Here is a 22,599-nt window from a genome sequence, read left to right as displayed (position 1 = left end):
AACTATATCGGCTTGTAAACCATGATAAAATCAGTCAAATTGACTTTAGGTCGTACCTTGTATTATTGCTGATCAAAAGTGAGGAAATAAAAATACCACAGTGCATCGCTGAAATTCAGGGAGATAATGTTCCTTCTCCATCATTGGCAACCAAAGGTCGGCCTTTAAAAAATAGTTTGCCGGAAAATATTCTTTTGGACAAAGTAGGGCATGTTATTTCCGAACATGCAAACAAAGCTAGAAAACGATGTAAGCTGTGCAAAAACCACACTATATTTTTGTGTATAAAATGTAAAGTCCACCTGCACTCAAAATGTTTCAAAGAATTTCATTCACCAGAAAGAAAATAAATCCACAATAAACTAAAAACAATTTAATGTAGTTTATTCATAGTTGTTTTTTCTAGTTTTATAAATAGTTTGGTTTCTTTTTATGTTTTTACAAATTACATTTTATATTATGCTTTTGGCTAAAGGTGCTAAACGAACCATTTTATTACTAAGCCTTTACTGAATTTTTTGTTGATATGAAAATATTTCTAGCTTTATATACTTACAAATAGATGAAATAAAGTAATTAATAAAAAAAGTAGTGTTTATTTAATTCTGGCAATTAATGGGTTAACTTAATCATCATTAAATTATAAAACCTTTTCTTAAAGGTATTTTTTTTAAAGAATATTACCTTACAATCTGAATTATTATTAATATTACTTATAATTAGGAAAAAAAACAATTTTTCAGTGATAAAAGTTTGTTTAGAACAATAGCAAAATTTAAAAACTTAATGTTTGAAAAATTTAAGAGGTTTCACAAGGTTATATTCTTAAATGAAATTATCTTTATACACTATCGAAAAACACAACAATATAAAAATATTTCTTTAATCAAGAACTAAAAAATATACTCAGTTAAGTCTAAAATTAGGTTAGGTTGGATTATAAAATTAGTCATTTATTTCTTGAATACACTTATTGCATACCTTTTTTGCACACTCCAGACATATGGGCTTCCTATACTCATAGCATACATAAAATGATTTTCTTTTCTTGTTCGGATCATATAAGTGATGTCTTTTTTTTATTAACACGTTTTTAGTATCATTTTTAGTTATTACTGGTGGTTTCACCTTTAGAACTCTCCCCCATACAAGCTCGAAGTTCATTAGAGATAAAAAAGTCTTGAATTCTTCGTTCTACGTGAGATTGTACAAGGGCCTTAGCCAGTTTCTTCATAAAAATTAACTTTGTTATTTTCTCGTTATCATGATAACTATAGTATAATATGTAAGCATTTACAGCACTGATGTCTAAAATTCTGAAGAAAATAGCCATAGCCATTGGCCATCTAAAAGTTCTTCAGCTGGAACAATAAATGGCAAATTTCTCATCTAAACTGTCTACATCACCTTTAGTACGATTATAGAAAGTATTTACTTCAGGTTTTCCTGTCTTTTTGCAGTTCTCTGGTGTGTTGTGCATTGCAGAAAGAAAAATTTTACCTTTTTTTGGAACATAAGATTGTTTTTTTAGCTATGAATCCATATATTGAACTTCCTACAGGACGACGTCTTTGAGGTATGAACTCAGATGGAATTTCCTGCTTGTTTTGATGCATTGTCCCGATAAATATTAGCCCCTTATCATACAGTACATTAGCTATTTCTACTGATGAATACCAGTTGTCAGTCGTGATGTTCTTGTTGCTGTACATTATATTCTTTGCTAGACAGATGACTGATTGGGTCGGTTTGGAATACTGTCTTGTCAGCTTCATCAAGTGTATCACCATCGCTGTCTTTACTGATGTAGATGTAACCATTGCTAAAATAATGGGTCTAGGAATCAACTAGAGCTTGAATCTTTATTCCATATTTGTATGGCTTTTTTGGCATATAAATTCTAAATCTACACTGACCTCTAAAGCTCACAAGCATTTCATATATTGTAGCATAAACACTAATAGAGTATGAATCCTGAAAATTGTTCAAAAATTGTCCAAATAGTTCAGAAACTGCAGTCACTGGATTTTCTTGGATTCAATGAGGACGGTCAGTTTGATCATCAAAACAAATATGTGATAATAAATTTTTAAATTGTTTCTACTCATAATGCAACGAAAAATATCACGTCCTGTTCCATCAGTAGCCTACATTGGTCATGTCTCTTCATGATTAGATGTAAAAATTGCTAAGTAAAAAATCAAAACTAATAAAGGTCTTTGTTTCAATAAGGTCCACATCAAGTATACCTGTAGCATTTGGATTTTTTTTTGCAAATTTCAAACTGTTTAAAGTGTATGATTCTACGTAATAGATCATTATCAATAATTAGACCCCAAGTTTCAAATGGTTCTGGTTTTGAATCTAAGGCACGCACATGTTGTTTTAGTCCCGGATGCTAGACCATGATATTGTGCCTTTGAGTTCTGGTATTTCTCGTTTGGAAAGGTTCAGCCGACCATTTAAGCCCATTTTTGCCATAATAAAAATGATCTGTATTGTCCCGGAGATCAGAAGTTATTTCACCATTCAAACTATCTTCACTTTGTTCTGATGAAGTGATGTGATCACTTTCAATAACATAGTCTTTATCAATTTCCAGATCATTTACATCGCAAGGTCTTCATAAAACAAATTGTCAATCAAACTATTTATGGCTTCAGCATTATCAGTTGAAGCATTACTAACATTAGGATCGCTATTCATCTTATATAATTAAAATAGTTCCAAAATACATAATGAAAAATTTAATTACCTTTATTTTACATAATAATAATAATGTTTTTTACCCCTATGAAAACATATAACAACTTATAACGAAAAAAAACGACTCAACTTAAAAGTAACAAAAAAAGAATGAAGTGTTAAAAAATAGGCTATACAAAAGAGGTACACTCACTATGAGGTGTGGTACACAAACATTAAAATATAAAAGTGTACAACACGATGACCGATACAAGCAGGATGACAACACTACACTAACAAGCACTGAAGGTCATGACAACAATGGCAATTGAAAGAAGAGAACATGTGCAAAAGGTACTTGGGTGGTGGGAGCATTGAAACAGTTTATGAGTGAGGGACACTATTTCAAAATATTCAAGTGGTATGACTGACATACCTCACCTTGTGAGTTAAGGGTTAAAATTTTATTTAGTTTGTGTTTTTGCTGTATACATTTTTTTAATATGTTCTTTTCATTCTGCAGGATGAAAGTAAAAAAACTGTACATATTTGGTTTGTATTTCAAAAGACAAAATATGTTTGGGATTGTAATAAAAAGCAATTTAATGGGTTATGTTTTCCAATTAACAATATGTTTCACCAATATATGGATTGGAAAGGTTATCAGGAAGATAATGAAGTAAACAATGCAGAACAGAAGTATGGAAAAAATATGTAAGTAGTCCGTTTTCTTTGTTCTGCAACATTTCTTTATTTTTAACATCCTTTTTTAACTTTTATATAGAAAACGTGTAATTATATGTTGATGCATAACAACATATGTCTACTGAAAAAGTTTTTTTAATACTATTGAAGGTTATACTTTAGAAATTTAAAAAGTTTTGGCTGAATTCAATTTAAGAAATTCAGACATTGAATTTATAGAACATACATAAGGAATTTATTTATTTAGTAGTTCTTTTTTGTTATACTTTTAGACAATAGATTTGAGTTTTTCAGAATTCTTCTAGTGTGGAAGAAAGTAGCATTCTCAATAATTATAATTTCGCCATTTGATATAAATCTTGTATTTTATTTTGTTAGTGGTTAAATTTTATTTTGTTGGATATCTCACATAAGACTATTTGCATTAATTTTATGTATTATTTTTTTTTTTGTCTCTGAAAACAACAAATTAACTTGTTTACAATTATTTTTAACAAAAAGTGTCAATAAGTGTACTACAAATTTTCAGAAATAATTCAGCAAATTTTGTAAGGTTGGTAAAGCATGAACCTCTACAGCAGTTTTCACTCAATCGAATATTTTGAGAAAATTACTCTTTGTTTATGAAGATCTGTTTGGATGTGCCTGCTGAAAACCAGATTGGCTGGTTTTATCTTATTTTTTTTTTTGCTGAAACAAGTTGATAAATTTCTAAATTAATATTTTTGTCCGTTAAATTACTTACACAGTTGTATTATAAGCTTTTTTCTTCAAATAGTTTTTGTAAGTTTATGTATAAATATTTTATAAAGGAATATTTCAATGAATTATTGTTTTATAATCATTTCAAATTATTTAATATTAGCCTAGTATATGCAATATATACAGGGGATAATTAAAGAGACAAATTGATGTAGAAGTGAAACAGTTTGTTAGAGGAGTTTTGTACTTTCATGACTTTAGGTTGGCATCACTGGGATGAGCTGAAAACAGCTGACGGATAATTGTTTGCTTATTAACCTCAATATTGCATTTAATGATGGTGTGTCTGCTTGAAGTTTCCACATTAGTTGAACAACGTTCACTGATCCATTTTTTGCTTTCTGAAGGTGAAAAACCGACTAAAATCTTTTCTCGAATGATTTTACAGTATCGTGAAAGTTGTAAGAACTGCGGGAATTTTTATAAGTGGGTAGAACAGTTCAAAAATGGTTGAACCTCAGTGACTGATAAGCAACATTCTAGCCGGCCAGTTGAAGTGTCAACTCCTTTACTTGAAACCCGCATTAACGACATTGTTCATGAAGACCAATGTGTATTACAGTTGAATGTATAGCAAAAACAGTTGCAGCAACTGTTGGCACAGTTCATAACATTATCAGTAACAAGCTCAATTACACCAAAGCAAGTGCAAGGTGGGTCCCGAAAGAGTTAACACAACACAAAGAAACAAGACTCAGAGTGTGTATGGACTTGAAAGAACGCTTTTGTGGTTAAATTTTACTAATCTTGGTGTTAAGTTTTTATATCATATTTTGTGGCTCTATTGTAGACAAGACATGATATGTAGTAGTACGGTTACACACAACGCATTCATCAATTCTATTCAATTTATTAACATAATACTACTCAATATATTCAATGTGTTATTGAAATTACGACAAATAAAATTACCAAAATTCAATTGAAAATATTTCAATAACAAATATATTCAATCAATAAATAATGCATAAACTTAATACATATTCGTCTATAATCATTAAAATTTCAAGTAATCAACACATGGAAAGGTGATCCTTTTTTAAAAAAAGATTTTAATGTGTGATTAAATTTGGGTTCACCATTTTGAACCAGAGTCCAAAAGACAAAGCATGGATTGGAAGCACACCAGGCTCACCTGTCTGAAAGAAATTCAGAATGCAAGCATCAGTGGGAAAAGTCATGTTGACCATCTTTGCCCAAGGTGTCGTCTTTTGTGATTATTTGGAAAATCAGCGTACAATAAACAGTGTCTGCCCAGACATGCTGATGAAAAAAGTAAAGCCAGCAATGAGAGAAAAACGTCATGGATCTCAAAGAAAAGCCATGATATTGCTACACGACAATGTTTGCCCTTACACTGCCCAGCTAACCCAAGAAATCATTGGAAAAATGGATTGGGAGATACTACCACATCCTCCCTACAGTCCAGATTTGGCTGCCTTGGATTTTCATTTGTTTGCTTCACTCAAGGAGATATTACATGGAAAAAAGTTCAGCAACAATGAAGTCAAAGAATTTGTGGGTAAGTGGCTCAAACAACAAGACAAAGTCTTCTTTGCATCAGATATAAAAAAACTAGTTTGTCATTGAGACAAGTGTATTAATATTGGTGGGGATTATGTTGAGAAGTAGTAAAAGTCTCATTTTGTAAAAATATACATTTTTTTTTACATCAATTTGTCTTTAATTATTGAATGTCCCTATTATTAAATACCAGGTGATTTAACAAACAGTTGATTTCACAACTTTAAGGGCATATAAAAATGCATTTAGATAATGTAGATTTGATTGAAGCCTCATTTCATAGCAAAACACATCAATTTTTAACTCACTTAATTGATTAGTTCCGAATTTGGCCACCAGTGTTGTTGAAAATGGATATATTTACTGGTGTGGAACGTGCTATCTGTGTGTTTTTTGGTTTCACAATTTGCAGCAAGTGCAGTTCAATATAATTTTTGCAGAGAATACAATGGTGAACCTCCCAGTAGTCATACAATTTACTCTTGGCACCAAACCATCAGTGACACAGGTTGTTCTGTTAAACATACAAAATCATCAGAACGCCCATACATCCCTGAATCTGCTGTGGCGTAGTATAGTAGTACATGGGGAAGCAAAAACCTCAGGAAACTTTGCAGCCTTAAGGTCTAAGGTTATTTGTAACCCTAAGGTCAGGTTATTTATGGGCTAAGCAAACAAAGACTGTATGGCCTGTACTTCCAGGAAGCAACCTTAAATGATATCGTTTATTTGGACATGATAAAAAAATGTTTAATTCCTCACTTAGACAATGATAACCAAGATTGAGGTCATTACTATCAGCAAAATGGGGTACCATCTCACTACCATCTAGAAGTCCAAGATTTTCTTGGTACTCCATTCCCTGGTCAGTGCATTGGTTGTGAAGGACCAATGCATGGCATGGCCACCTCACTCCCCATATTTGACCCTGCTAAATTTTTTCTTTTGAGGTTTCATTAAAAATCAGGTTTATGTACCACCTTTGCTTGCTGATCTTGTTGAGCTGAGATTGAATTAATGCTACAGCTGCAAAGGTAACATCCAACTTGCTGGGTACAGTCAGGAATGAAATTGACTTAAGGTGGGATGTATGTCATACTACAAATGGAAGTCATATCAAACTAATGTGAATGTTTGGTGGCAAACTTGATGTGTTTTTCTATATATATATAGATGCTAGAAAGTTCTTAAAAGTATTCACATCATATGAATTATTAGAAACAGATATTATTTTTACCAAATCAAAATGTGTCATTTTTCATAAATGTACAAGGATGTAATTTTAAACGAGATAAACCAATGCAATTAAAATACTCATTTAAATATTACCAACATCATGAAATCTGTTTCAATTCATGTAATGACTTTTTCAGGTGACAACTATGATCTGACATTTTCTTATTGCAATTGGTTATTTTCATATACCAGTTTTCATACTCAATTTAAGAAAGCTGATTTACAACCATTTGATGAATGCTTCTTCTATGGCAATAGAAATAATAATTCCGAGAGATATCATCATGCCACTTGGGAATAGACAAATCATTAAGGTTTCTTCCCATTTAATCTGATTTCATCATAAATACCCACTTAGAATCTATAATCTTCATATTTGAAGGAATAGACTCAGTATCCCAAGTTTCATTTTTATTTAATGTTTCTTATTCTCTTTTTAGAGCTACCTTCCACCCATTATCTATTATTGCTTCCTGATAATTTTGAGGAATCTCTGTTGGTAGAATCTTTAATGTTAGGGCTATCATCAAACTTAAATTACATTCATCGAATTTGGATGATAGCTTAATTTTTTAAATTAATTTCTAATATTCTGTATTTCATCATATATTTGTATCTGTATTCTATATTCTTCGTCTTCTTTTTCTTCTTCTGTCTTCTATTACTCCATAATTTATTTGTGTACTAATAGTCTGTTGATCATTTAATTCTTTGCTAAAATCACAAATTGGTAACAACATTTTCAGTATTCCATTTATTATTTATGTTTTGCTTTTTTTCTTTTTTTGTCAAAAGGCAACTCTCTTAGTAGTGATAAATTTATATCTCTCTTGAGCCCGCAACTGATATCCATTACTTGTGTACTCTATCATATTTTCCTTTGCTAACTTTTTTTGTACATGTACGTATGTTTTAGATCCAAATATTTTCTAGATCTATTTTCCTTTCATACCATAATTCTGCAGGTACGTATCCCTTTTCTTATTCATCTTATTGATAAACAATTTATTATATACATTGCTGATTGTACTACCTCTCCCCATGACTGTGGTATTAATGAGTCGTGTAATAAATATCCCAGAATATCAGATAATCAAATATTCAGAATAGTTTTTTTTAGTCTTTCACTTACTCCATTTTCTTCAGGATTTTGGGAAACACTTTACTCAATTTATATTCTTTGGTTAATATAAAATTTTGTAAATTCCTTTGATGATATTCATTTTCTCCATCAGAGTAAATTAGAAACTTTCAGGGATAATGTGACAGTCACAAATGATATATAATCCTTAAACTTCTCAAAAATTTCAGTTTACTTTTTAATAAATAAACTCTTGTGAAATGAGAATAACAGTGTTATATGTGATATAATAATATGTACTGTCATAAATGTTTGGTTGTATAGTCCTACCATGTCTAAAGATATAACTTCTAATTACCTTTGAGGTTGTTTCTTCCGATATACTTCTGAATTATAGGCATGTTGGGTTACTCTTTAAACAGATGTCACATAAATTTTAGAAGGATACACAGATAAATTTCCCATTCTTTGATGCATGTAAAATCTTCAGTAGAATGTACAATATTTGTGTACAGTAAGGTTGAACATTACATTGTATAAATATCTATATAATTCACCTTCAGTTTTCGTCCAGAATTTTAACTCTTAGATTTTTGATTAAAACCCTCAATCCAGAATTTTCAATTCATTTTAGTGACAAAAGATTAAACTCCAAATTATCTACTTGAAGTATATGACATTGTTGGTCAGCCATTGGATAATGGTAAAAAACATTTTCTACATTTATTTGCTTTAATAGACACCCGTTTTGCTACACAGGTATCATAATACTTCCATTAAATGTTTACTCAGTTAAGAATTTATTAAATGGTTCATTGGTGAGAGTATATGATAAAAGTATACTATCATTCATTGACAATAATGAAATTAGATATTTGACATCTAATTCTTGTTTTATGTAGTGTTTACTTTCTGGGGTGCAGTAAAACTTTATCTGTTCTTCTACTTTTTCCATTTCTTGAATTGAATTTTCTACCGATGATCCATTTACGACCAGTCTCACCACAACTGTCACATTTAAATAGGAATGAAGTTTTCCTTCCTCCATTCTGCTGATTCCATTTAATAAAACTATAATTGGCTAGACTTGTTTGATATGTCTTTTATTTTTATGCTGCCCTTAAAATTTTTCCAGTAAAAGCAACACTGAAGATTCAGCCTTTGATAAATTTGTCTAAATTTGTATGTGCTTCTCCCTATAATAATCTATTTTTGACAAACTGAATATGAATTTTGTTAGTTTCATTTTAATACAAAACATTTATAGCTGAAATCACTGTTCTATATATATCTGGCATACTTGACAATAGTTTTATAACTATTTCTCAACCTTCAATTTTTTCATCATATTGTTTTAAATCAAAGGCTCTACATTCAAAATCTCTAATGAATTCACTCAGATTGCTTTTAACATATTTCATATTTCTTAATTTTTTCTGAATTCCATTTGAGTAGCAAATCCTTTCTTAACATATCTAGTTTTAAGAGCATCATACATTTCCATGGCCTTGGTTTATTTTTTACAGTTCTATCACACCATTGTCTCCATCTCTAGCGTTGACATGTTTCTTTCAGAAATCTTCAGACATTTACACTGTTTTTCCCTTAATCTTCAAGAGTTGTTAGTTAATCTTCTTTTTCGGAAAGTTTTTAAAATCCCAGTGAAAATTCTTCCTATCAAATGGTTTGAGATTAGTAACAAATTGTATTGACAATGCCATATTCAGTAATTTAAAAAAAACATGTTAATAAAATATTCAGTAGACATACACATAAAATGAGCAAAATAAAAAAGGAAAAATTCAAACACCAGTCCAGATGTTTAATAAATAATAAAAAAATAATATAAGAGTTCATTTGAAATGAAATAAAGATTCGTATATAATTAAGTAACACCATGTGGTGGTTAATGTGTTACTTAAACAGAATTGGCATTTTCTTTCATATTTCAACTTTCATTTAAATCTGTTTTAGATATTGCGATATGCCCTAGTGAGAATTTTCTTCCTTTTATTTTGCAATGGGATATTTTAACAACCTTTTGCATTTAATGTGATTTTTAAAACTATGTTAACACAATGGGTGCTGCTGTTTAAAATTTTAATTTTTTCATCAAACCTTTTATGTTAATTAAACAATTTTATGTTTAATTTTTCAGGTTAGATATGGTGATCCCAGAATTTATAGAACTTTTTAAAGAACGTGCAACTGCTCCGTTCTTTGTATTCCAAGTGTTTTGTGTATTATTATGGTGTCTTGATAAATACTGGTATTATTCATTATTTACTCTCGTTATGCTTGTCTTATTTGAATGTACATTAGTTCAACAACAGTTACGTAATATGAGTGAAATTCGTAGGATGGGCAATAAGCCATATAATATACAGGTAAAAGTGTTCGTTATATTATCATTAAATATAAATTTAAAAAACAAGCTAAATAATTTTTTATCACTGTATTTTTATTAAAGTTTTATATATGAGGCATATTCATAAAGTAAGGGCCATCGGCTTGTATTTAAATATTAGTGGGTCTGAACACAGTTACATGCATGCAGGGTCATCTATCAGCTATTTATGAAGCTATTACAGTTGTTTTGATTCAGTAGTTGTTTGTCTGCCAGTAAATGCAGATTGCAATGTCTGCAGCAATTGTTTCTCCTGCCAGTTGTGAAGTGTGCTGTGATTCGATTTTTGTGTGCAAAAGGATCTTCAGCTACTACTGAAATTCTCAGGAGTTATGCTTAGTGTATGGACATACAGTAACAAGTGAAGGAAAGGTTAGACAATGGTGTCGAGACTTTAAAGATGGCCACTCAAATGTGCATGACGAAGAGCGGAGTGGCAGGCCCAGTATTCAGACTGACGAAATCGTTGAACAAGTGAACCGAAAACTGCAATGTGATAGGAGATTGACAATTAGTGCTCTGGCTGATGTATTTCTGCATGTTGGATGCATCTTTATCTACACAATTGTCACAGAAAAGCTCGGATATCACAAATTTTATGCAAGGTGGGTACCAAAAATGCTCACTGACCAACACAAAGAACAAAGAATGTGCAATGGACAAGCGTTTTTAGACCGCTACAGACAAGATGGAGATGATTTGTTTTCCCACATTGTTACGGGTGACAAGACATGGGTATCCTGCACCAATGCCGAATCAATACAACAGTCAATGCAATGGTGCCATTCAAGTTCCCCAAAATCTAAAGAGTTTAAGCAGTCGTCGTACTTGAGTCGAAAAATGTTGGCTACCATTTTTTGGGACGAAAGAGCATCATTTTGGTTGATTTCATGGAAAATGGATCAACAGTTACAGCTGACATGTACTGGAAATGCTCACCAAACTGAAATGTGTGATCCAAAATCAATGATGTAGGAAACTGTCATCTTGCATAATCCTTCTTCACGACAATGTGCGACCTCACACCGCTGCCTTAACCAAGATAAAGATTCAAGATTTTCATTGGGAACTTTCTGACCACCCTCCGTATAGTCCCGACTTGCACTTAGCGAGTACTTCCTCTTCTTGTATTTGAAAAAGTGGCTTGGTGGACAGTGGTTTGAAAATGACGAGGAACTCAAGACTGCCATTGTCAGCTGTTTCAGTTCCTAGGCGGCAAACTTCTTTGCAGAGGGGGTTAAGAAACTGGTGCAGTGTTACAAAAAGTGCTTAGAATTGAATGACAGTTATGTGCAGAAGTGAAGTAGATATGTAGTAAATTAAAACTGTAACTAAAAACCTTTTCTCACAAGTTAATTTTTTTAATAACCAAATGGCCCTTACTTTTTGAATATGATTTGTATGTGTCATTGTAGTTGGGTTGTTCAACCTTGTTGTCCTTGTCTTTCATATTTTATACAAACTAAAAGTAGTGAAATCTCTTATTAAAAACATACTGAATAATTTAACATGGGTGAGACCAGATGTAGATGTTATTAAAATTACACAGTTGGCAGGCAGAAATTACAGATTTTGAATGAATTAAAAGTCCTATTTGTAAAAAATTTGAAAATAGGTCATAATCTATAATGAAAAATTTGTTGAAAAATTAATAAAAAAAAAAATAAAAATTGTGACTGAAGAAATACATTGAAACAGATGCAAAAGACATGTAATTAATTTTAATTTCAAAGAAACCACAGGTTGATTTGAAGTTTACAATAAGTAAAGACACATTGGAAAATGAATGATGAACTTAGAAGTGAAAATATAGTCGCCCAGAACATAAAGAACCATTTTAACGTAGACAAATTAAGATAAGAGTTAATACATTTCAACATAGTCACCACACAAATTCAAATATCAGTGTTAACATTTTTCTATACCTTTCCTATATACTTGTGTCACCAAGTAGTTCTTCAACTAATTATTGACAACTTCTTTCAGTTCATCATCTTCAAAATATCTAAAACCCATTCAACTTGGGTATAAATGATAGTTGCTAGGCACCAATTCAGCGCCGTTTAGACTCTCTAAATCACAGATAGAAAAATGACAAATGATGAAAACCTTTAGTAAGAAAATATGTGTCATTAGTGAAGAAAGAATGCTGAAAGTATGGAAAGGATTGACAGTATCCTGGGTCATTTACTTTTATAGCGTACCATATTGTTCTCTTGTAGAGTTTAGTGAATGGATGTAAGGAATAATGGTATATTGATCAAACTTATCACATTGCTTGACAGAAGGCTTACTAACTGTTATAATCATGAGTTTTTCAGAGGTGTCACACTAAGCAGTGATATTTTTTGATTATCAAAAGATTCAGCATAATGCTGAGCTGGGATATTGTCAAACTGTTACTGTTGAATTGTTAAGATTCTTTCCTTTAATGGCCGTGGTAAGAGACCATTGATGTGGAATACTGAGTATTGATGAGTCACACTTTTAAATCTATGTAAAATAGTTTTGAAGTTTTTACATGCACATTACCTTGATTTACAGGGGTCAAAAAAGTTTATTTTCTACCATTTTGAGAAATGAAGTAAATCAGTTATGTAAGACAATGTAGTAATCAGTTGTTTAAGGAGTAATGTAGTTAAATAGAAAATGTTAATAGAAATTTTAGGTTGTCTGGTATAAAAAAAATTCACAAACGTAAGAGAAAAGTTAAAATATAAACTTTAAAACCTAAATGTTTTAGTATCAGAGATATAAAAACTGTTTTTAGAGAGCGAGTTAAGAACTGATAAAAATAATACATAATGGGCTATAAGTATTAAAGAGAGGAAAGGTTGTCTGATAATATGTTGAAGGAAGGATAGATATTAGGGGTAATAAGAATCTAGTACCAAGATTGGAAATATTGGACATTAAAATTTTCGAATCACAATGCACAATGAGGTTGAATGTGATACCATTTGAATTACTGCACTGTTTAGATGATATAGGATTAACCAGGTGTACATTTTAATGTATAAATTTCTTCTGGAGATGAGTCTTCAGATTCCAATGAGTGCCTAAAGACATTGTCATCTATATGTTTTAACTTGATCTCAATCCATGGATAAAATTTAGAAGCCAAGCATAACATCCAATCTTGATTGGATTCTCAAGACATATAATGATAATTTATGGAAACTATAAAAAGCAGTTTAAGTTATGCTTACGTTATTTCTAATATTTTAGGAGGTTCAGAAGAGGCAACAGGATAGGAAAACAGTAATGCTTTAAATAATGACTAAAAACATCACTGAATATTAGTGCTTATGTTTATACTTTTAAAACTATTATTTAAAAATTATTGTAAAATCTCAATTTACATTATCTCAAACTACTGAAAAAAAAAGCTTCAGCTAATCTCTGTTTTGCCTACTAAGATTAAGTAGTAATATAAAATGTTGTATGTTTATTTGAGTCCATTTGTATTTTTTCTGTAAACATCGCTCTAAAATTGTGGGATGTTTTTATTTTATATTACATAATATTCACAGTAGCATACAGTGCCAAAAATCGAAGCAGTCAATATAAACAATTCAGTAATCTTCACTGATGTTGTATTGGACACACTCATACACATATTTTAAGCATTTATTTTATAGAACCAAATAAAGGCAAGGTAGTAGTAGTAGTGCTGCTATATTAATCTGTGTGATAAGCAGTTAATTTTTTTTATAGAAAATTTATTCATTCATTACTTAGTAATGAATGAAGAACGTTTAAGTAATGAAGTAATATTTAAGTTCTTTAATTTATTCATTCATTACCCTTAATAAGGTTTTGTTTGTGAACCTTTTTCTTTATTAATAGTTAGTTAGTCCTGTTCTACACAAATGTTTTGTAAAAATTATTCATGGTTAAATAAAATCTTTATTTAATTGCCAGGTTTTGTTGATCTTTGCACTTTTTCATTTGTATATTTGTATGTTTTAGTTTGTATTTTTGTAATTTTTTTTCAGGTTTATAGAAATAGAAGGTGGAGACCAATACAGAGTAATCAGCTTGTACCTGGAGATATAGTTTCTATAGCAAGATCTCAGAATGACAATTTAGTGCCTTGTGATATGTTGCTCTTACGTGGCCCGTGCATAGTAGATGAGAGTATGCTAACAGGTATGTATTATTTTACCTTAAATTTTTATATATTTGCTTATAAGAAATATTCGAAGATTTTTATTACAAAATTTAACACCAGATAACATAACTGCCGTAAAAGAATATGTATGTCTTAAAAGCAAGCCACCCATGAAAAGAAATTAATGATAGGAGTTGCGCAATTAAAACAGGAATTAGGCATCTGTGTACAATTATTCAGCGCAGTCATCTGAAATAAGAATGAAAAAGAATAACAGTGGAATTCTCTGATTTTCAAGAAAATTTCTAACATTGAAAAAGTTAGTACAAAAGTCCCTTACTACTAAATTATATGAAAAAACTTTATAAATTTTACCTTTAAACATCTTTTAGGCAAGTGAAATTGAAAAATGATTGTTTTATATTCCAGAACTGCTAGAAACAAAAAAAAAAACTTTGTGAAAGGCAAAACCATATACCCATTCATGAATTCCCCAAACTTACAGGTCTTCCAAAAATACATAAAAATGATAACCCAATAGGACCATTAATTAATTTAAAATTTGCTCCTTGTTATTTTAGTACTAAAATAATAGATAAAATACTCAGATCTAAAATCAATTTACTTAATAAGTATATTATATAAAGAGGTACAATTGTCTACCAATAACTCACTGAACAATTACCTGTCTTCACTCACTGTCCACACTGGAAACTCATTACTATATGCTGACTAATAATCTCACAGCACTTGCTTCATAATCATTGTCCCACTGGTTCGAGCAGTGTTTGTATACCCCGTTGAAGCATGAGAATTCTCATCGTCCCTTACATATTCCTATGAATTTCTATTACAGTCCGGTAACCCTCCTCGTTGAACAACAGCTTAGGTGTGCCATTGACAGTATTAAAGAACAATTGTTAAACGGATCTGTTAGCTTGAGAAAAGGTCCCTTTTAGTACTCTTCTGGATTCCTTTCATAAATATTTTCTCATGCCTTCTTTCTTAATTGGAAGGAATCTGTTTGTTGCTCAGGTCCATATACCTTTTTTACCTCTGGGTCTACTGTAAGGTATTGCTTCAGAGGATGAGATGAATGATTTATAGTGTGTATGAAATTGCCATGCCTGACCGGGATTCAAACCCAGAACTTCTGGATGAAAGGCTGAGACGCTACCACTCGCACCACGGAGACTGGCTCAGATCTATTATACTGGTCTTGTTACAATATATGTATCTTCAAATCTGTTATGTATTTTTACTTCCTGAAGCCCTTTGACAAAATACTTCATGACTAAATTATTAAAAAAATTGTTTGTTTTAGAATTGAAGGCAAAATGTTGTCTTGCATATCTGTTTGAGCACTTAAAAGATAATGTAAGTAGGATTTTTTTGTAAATTCACTGTTTCATCTGATGTTCCTCATGGTTCTTATTTAGATATTTTGTTTTTTATTCATTATATGATGTCTTTGTTGACATTTCTTCTAAAAGTTCTTAGTTTACTAATGTTATCAACATTTAAACATGATAGTTATACATTTCTGTGATGTTGGACAATGTTGAATTCATCTTATTTTAGTAGTGGTTAAGAGTATATTAATAGTTAATATTGGATCTTTGGTAGTTTCTGGAGTCTTACATTGGTTTTCATTCATATTTTGTTTGCCAGGAGGATGCTTAAAAATCTTTAGAATGATTTTTCTGATGTTGGTTCTCAGTTTAGATCCAGAAAAATACTGTTTCTTTATATGCAGCTGCTAGCTCTTTGATCCTTTATTGATGTATTTAGGGAAGCTAAAATTAAACCTACCTAATTGTGTGGTGGATATTATTAATTTTTTTATAAGTACAGCTTTCTGTAGGTTTAGTGAAAAATTCTTGTGAATGATCTGTTTACATTTAACTAGGCTAAATAGTTCTAAGCCTTTCTTCTTGTTTTGGATTCAGTAAAATATTTTATTGTTTATAATTGAGTAACTAAGGTCTTTTGTTTTGTGTATTAAAAATTTATATAGAATACAATTTTCTACATCAGGGAAATGTTGGTATGTTGATTCTGCTGGTTAATTCAATAAATAAATGTTCTTCACACATGTTACTGTTCGCAGAACTTAGTGTAATTAAATTTAATAATTTGTGATTGCATTGCTTTTTCCTCTCTAACATATAAATGATAATTTAGTATTTTGTGTAGGAGAATATAGGTTTTATCTTGGCAGAAATCTTGCTTATTGTTTTACCGGAAATGATCTGAATGTAATGTAAAATGATTTCTTATAGGGGAGTCTGTCCCTCAGATGAAAGAACCAATTGAGGGTTTGGATCCAAAAAAGATACTTGATATAGAGAATGATGGAAAACTTCATGTATTATTTGGAGGAACTAAAGTTGTGCAGCATACTCCTCCAAGTAAATCATCTGCTGGCCTTAGAGGTAAATATAATTTTTTGATCAAGTGAGTAATTTTATTATTTGTATGGTATAATTTGCTAAATCATCAACCACGATATCAGCATTCAGCAAAACTTTTCCTATCATTATTTAACATAAGTAAACAATAGGAACTATATTAATAAACATTGCGGCAACTAAGATTTAATCCTTACTTTACATATGTTTATTTTCAGAATGTTCCAGTTTTATTAGTCAATTGCCTGATTTCCTAGTCCTGTAGATTTTTAAAAATATCACTTTTAAGCGTAAAAAAAAAATTATAAAAAGTTAGTTGAACATTTTAGAACATGCAGTAAGCCTCTTATTGGAAACTGAAAAGTATATTTTCATTTTTTCCCCTCTTCTGTCTAGGGCAATTATGCCAATTTTAGGTTTTAACAGCATTTATAAGTTTACTATTTGACGTGGATATATGTTCTGTGGCTGTCTTGTTTTTGGTGCTGACTAATAATAAACTCATTTTTTTGTGTAAAAATATTAATGGGCATAGAATCGAGAGCAAAGGAAACCGTTATTACATGATGAACTAAGATATTTACTCTGAAGATACTATGATTTTAATTTTTCTTTAAATAACTGTTTATGAAGCAATTTTAATAAAATTGTTAATTGTAATTGTTAATGTTGTATTATATGTTTATTGCATAATAATATATATGTTTTGTATTAGCCTGGTTTTAATATCTTTCCATTCTTTCCTATTTTATGTCAACCTTATAATCCCATTTTAAAGGTTGATTTATTGATAATTGACATTCAGTTATAGTCTGCGTGTACTATAAAAGTCCTCTTTTTATAGTTTCTCCTTCATAAGGAGAAACTTCGTAGAAAATATGGTATAGGATAACTTGGAGAAATATGGTAGGACTCCTTCGTCTTACCATATGGTTGCTCAAGTCTATATTATGTAAACTACATTTTTTTCTACCGTTGCTGGAAGTCACTCTTATTGTCCTACTTAGTAATTTGGAACTATGATATGTTAACTCTATAGTTCAGTAGCAATCACTTTTGTTAACTCATACTTTCTTTGGAATTGGGTTATTAAACTTCAGTTGAAATCTGAAAACATTCAATTCATTAAATTTTAGATACCAACTTATGTACCCTTCTTGTATAGGATAATCATTCTTGTACTAACATATTAGTAATTCCTTACTCCATTAATCATGTTCAAAACAATCTTGTTATTTGAACATCTTGTTCTTGAATATCTTGTTCAAATATTATGTTGTATTCTTTTTATTAACACTTAACGGTTAATGGCATATCCAGTAAAAGCAGGTTGCACAAAAATATCGTTGGATTTTCGCAACAGTAGCATGCACAGCAAATTTTGACTCGTTTATTGCTGGATGTATCAATTGATTCCAATCTTATTCTTTGTATTGATACCAATCATTGCATAAAAACCAACTTTTCATTATTAACATAATTATTCATTAGTAGTACACAGTGGCATTATATTGTTTAGATCCTTGAAGGTCAGCTATTTGTTAGAAAGGTTTGATTGTTATTTACTTTTTCTGTTTGTAATATTGATTTACTGTTTTTAAAAAGTAATATACATACTATAAAGTGAAATAGTTAGTGGTGCTTGTTTGGATTATGATGAAGCAAAATTAAAAATGGCATTGATTTTGATAAAAGTTACTCATTAAAAAAAATACATATATGTATATTTACCTACATACAACTCGGAAGAAAAAGGAAAATTATTAGAAAATTGTTTTTTTCTATTAATTATTGTAAAAGTTGTACGTATGCATTGACATGTACATTTATTTGTTACAAAATACAATTATTGTATTTTGTAAGCTGTTAGTATTAATCAGTATTGTTTATTATCTGTTATTGCATGTGTATTTATAATACACATGCAACATCGTGTAATAATTCAAGACTAGTTTGAATTATTAAATTTTGATGTTTGAATGTACCACTTTCCAAATTTCAACATTCTAAGGATATTAATAATTCATATTTGCTTGTTGATTACTTTACTTTTGAATAAAAAATATTTCACCATGTTTAGATTTTGGTTTAGTTTACCTTAAGAATTTTTTTTAAATTTAATTTTCATCAGTAACGATTATGAACCTGAAAATGTGTGATTATAAAGAAAAATGTTTTCTGTAATTGGTTTTTTTAAAATTAATAAATTTTTCCAGTTATTATTATACACCCACCGGGTTGGTCTAGTGGTGAACGCATCTTCCCGAATCAGCTGATTTGGAAGTCGAGAGTTCCAGTGTTCAGGTCCTAGTAAAGCCAGTTATTTTTACACGGATTTGAATACTAGATCGTGATACCGGTGTTCTTTGGTGGTTGGGTTTCAATTAACCACACATCTCAGGAATGGTCGAACTGAGAATGTACAAGACTACACTTCATTTACACTCATACATATCATCCTCATTCATCCTCTGAAGAATTATCTGAACGGTAGTTACCGGAGGCTAAACAGGAAAAAGAGTTATTATTATACAAAATTTTTTTGTTATTCCTGAAATTTGTCATGCTTGTAGAAACATACACAAAAAAGAACAATCTTTAAAGCAAATAACACTTGTTCTTATATCTAATACAAATGTTTATTATTTGTGCTAGCTCAGGACAATGGGTGTGTTGCTTACGTCCTAAGAACTGGTTTTAATACATCACAAGGGAAGCTTCTGAGGACTATTTTATTTGGTGTGAAACGAGTTACTGCAAATAATCTGGAGACTTTTGGATTTATATTATTTCTCCTGGTATTTGCTATTGCTGCCGCAGCTTATGTGTGGATCAAAGGTATTAAATTTATTAAGTTAACTCGTTTACTTTTATGTTATATTACATTATGGAGTACATCATTTGACAATATTTCTCTGAATAACATCTTCATATCTTTTGTGTATTATGTATAGCAAAACACAGTTTCATTAACTAAGCTGTAAGAAATTTATGAAAGTTGACGTTCAGTTACAACAAAATGTTCTCAACTTTTACAGTTTAATACAATTAACTTTGACCTAACAATTTAAGTTATGTTATTTGTGTACAACTATATGCCAAATTTGTTCATCTTGTTTGTCAGTATCTGCACTTTGTTATAATCCAGCATATTTTAATAGTTGCTATAATTATGGTACATTCAGAAAAGCCTTTAATATTAATAAATTATTCATAATATATTATGCAAAAGTCAGAAAACTATGCAAATTAAAATAAATTCAAGCAATGTTTTCAATATTACCAGCAAGTTGGAAAGTAGCCATTCAGAATTTTTTTTTGAGTTGGAATGTTTGATGAATGAAAGAATTACTGGATTATAATTTTGATTTGCAGTGTTTTAGAGAATATAAGACGCAATTAATTTTATGACCATTTTTATTTATTGAACATTTTAGTAAATACGATTAATTTTTTTAATTTTCTGCCCTGATCTCTACTGAAAAGTAATAAGATGATTTAAAAAAAAAAAAAAAATTTGTCAGATAACCTCTCCCACCAACCCCCTCAGTCTAAATTTTTTAAATTTTTTTCTTGATCAATTTATACAATATGACATTTATAATAATGCCAAAATTACTAATGTTTTTCAATATTTTCAAGGATTGTCACTTAATCAGTTACCCCTGTTTTCTATTTTTCATTTTTTAATTTTGTTTTTGATTTAATTTTTATTTCTATTGATACAATAGTTTTTAAATAGATAACTTTTGTGGTTGTCAGTTTAGCCAGGTGACCAGTTATGTTATGTTGCTGCTGTTTATATGGAAATCCTAGTTTAATTTTGATTGTGTTTGAATTTTCTAATAAAATGTATTCACAATAATCTTACTAATATTACTCCATTAATGCTGTTTAGTTTTATTTCATCATTTGAACAAATATTTTCAGACTTTGATTATTTCAAGAACTGGGTGTTATTACTTTAAAAATACAGTAAAATAAAATTATTTAATTTGCAAGGAACTGAATATATATAAAGGTCAATGATTAATTGAGTTAAATGTGATCCAAGCCTGCAGTGAAAAAACAGCTACTAGGATTCTTGTGAGGAATGGATCATATGGATCCACAGGATCTCATATATTTGGGTTCCAGTCATTGAAAAATTTTGTACTTTTTTTCATTTATGACAACCCTTTACCAATGAGAATCATGAAAAAATTGTTTAAGTTTGTGGATAAAATAAATGGAAAGATTAACGAAGTGAAAACTGAAAATAGTTTGATAATTTTGTCAAACCTGATATATTCTTGTGAATGCATTTGTATGAATACATTTCCTTAAATTTGAATTATTCATGTGGTAATTTTTTTGTTTGTTTACAGGAACAGAGGATCCACAACGAAATAGATATAGATTGTTTTTAGAGTGTACATTGATTCTAACATCTGTTGTACCGCCTGAACTTCCAATAGAACTTTCTCTTGCAGTTAATACGTCATTACTTTCACTCTCCAAGCTTGGTATCTATCTGATTCATGAATTTTTTTTTAAAACTAACTATAATTAAGGAAAACAGTCATTAAGTGGATATCAGTTTTAACCAAATGGCTAGTTAAGTTATGTTGCTACTTACATATAAATTGTAGTTTAATTTTGATTGAATTAAACCACCACCATCACCTCCATCACTGCTCAGATGCTAATGATTGTGAGGGATGGGCAAGAGGTATATATCCTTTAGTAGGACGCTCACCTTATCATTTTGATCATCAACAAAGTATGAAGATAAACATCACTGAAACATATCTGTTATTTCATAAACACTTCAGGCTTGATTAAAATTTAATAGTTTCTGATAGGAAGATCAAATTGTGATTGGTTACAAATTTCAGAGCTGCAAATTAAGCTTAAAAAAATCTGCTTTGTTGATCTTGCAGCATTTGAACATTGTAGAACAGTGAGACAGGCTATAACTCATTCTCCAAAATCTTTAGCTGTTAAGCATGCTGTTGCTGCAGAATGTAAGGATAATTTTAGTGTCAGACTTGAGTTTCCATTTACATATTAATAGTTGTGCTGTAACTTAATGAAGATGGACCCTTAAAACTTATCTTACTAGATTTATGTATTCTTCAAGATGTTCAAATGAACGCTATTTTGTTTTCTTTTGTTTTTTTTTTTCTTAAGCACATGTAAATTTATCAAGATGTGTTAACAAGCAGAATTTTGGCAGAAAACTAATCTTTAAATGTTATCATTTAGTAATGCTGTTGTGGATTTAGGGAGAAGAGCAGATAATTAGTGTAAGTTCATTCGTAATAACGAATGAACTTACACTAATTATTATTGAGAAAATTATTAAGTTATTGAAAAGTATTAAGTTGGATGCGCTCTAAATATAGAGCGCATCCAACTTTTTTACACAAAAACTGAAGAAATAGGACGTATGCTTTCAATTAGCATTTCACAAATGTACTGTACTTCATTATTTTACAGTATGATTGGTCTTACCCAGGTTTTGTGGAGAATTTCATAATTTTTCTGAATAGTACTGCACTTATTTAATTGACCAACAAAATAAGATAATAAGCTTGCTGTGCATATTGTACTAAAATGGAATAAAAAACAAGTCACAGTATTCAAGAATATTAATCAAATATGGATATGTACAATATATACATAGATGGTT

General features: G+C 30.2%; 1 protein-coding gene across 1 annotated transcript in view; it reads left to right on the top strand.

Annotated features, from left to right (window-relative positions):
* Positions 1-22,599, top strand: part of LOC142319145 (endoplasmic reticulum transmembrane helix translocase) — an 86,048-nt gene that overhangs the window by 26,103 nt on the left and 37,346 nt on the right. Inside the window, exons 3-8 of the mRNA XM_075356109.1 lie at positions 3,209-3,399; positions 10,152-10,380; positions 14,399-14,552; positions 16,797-16,949; positions 19,581-19,763; positions 21,293-21,430. Of these exons, the coding sequence (XP_075212224.1) occupies positions 3,209-3,399; positions 10,152-10,380; positions 14,399-14,552; positions 16,797-16,949; positions 19,581-19,763; positions 21,293-21,430 (1,048 nt within the window). The remainder of the gene's footprint in view (positions 1-3,208; positions 3,400-10,151; positions 10,381-14,398; positions 14,553-16,796; positions 16,950-19,580; positions 19,764-21,292; positions 21,431-22,599) is intronic.

This window comes from Lycorma delicatula, chromosome 2 (assembly GCF_047948215.1).
Source record: "Lycorma delicatula isolate Av1 chromosome 2, ASM4794821v1, whole genome shotgun sequence".
Lineage (NCBI taxonomy): Eukaryota > Metazoa > Arthropoda > Insecta > Hemiptera > Fulgoridae > Lycorma > Lycorma delicatula.
The sequence above is the reverse complement of the archived record's forward strand: the minus strand, read 5'-3'. Positions and strand labels throughout refer to the sequence as shown.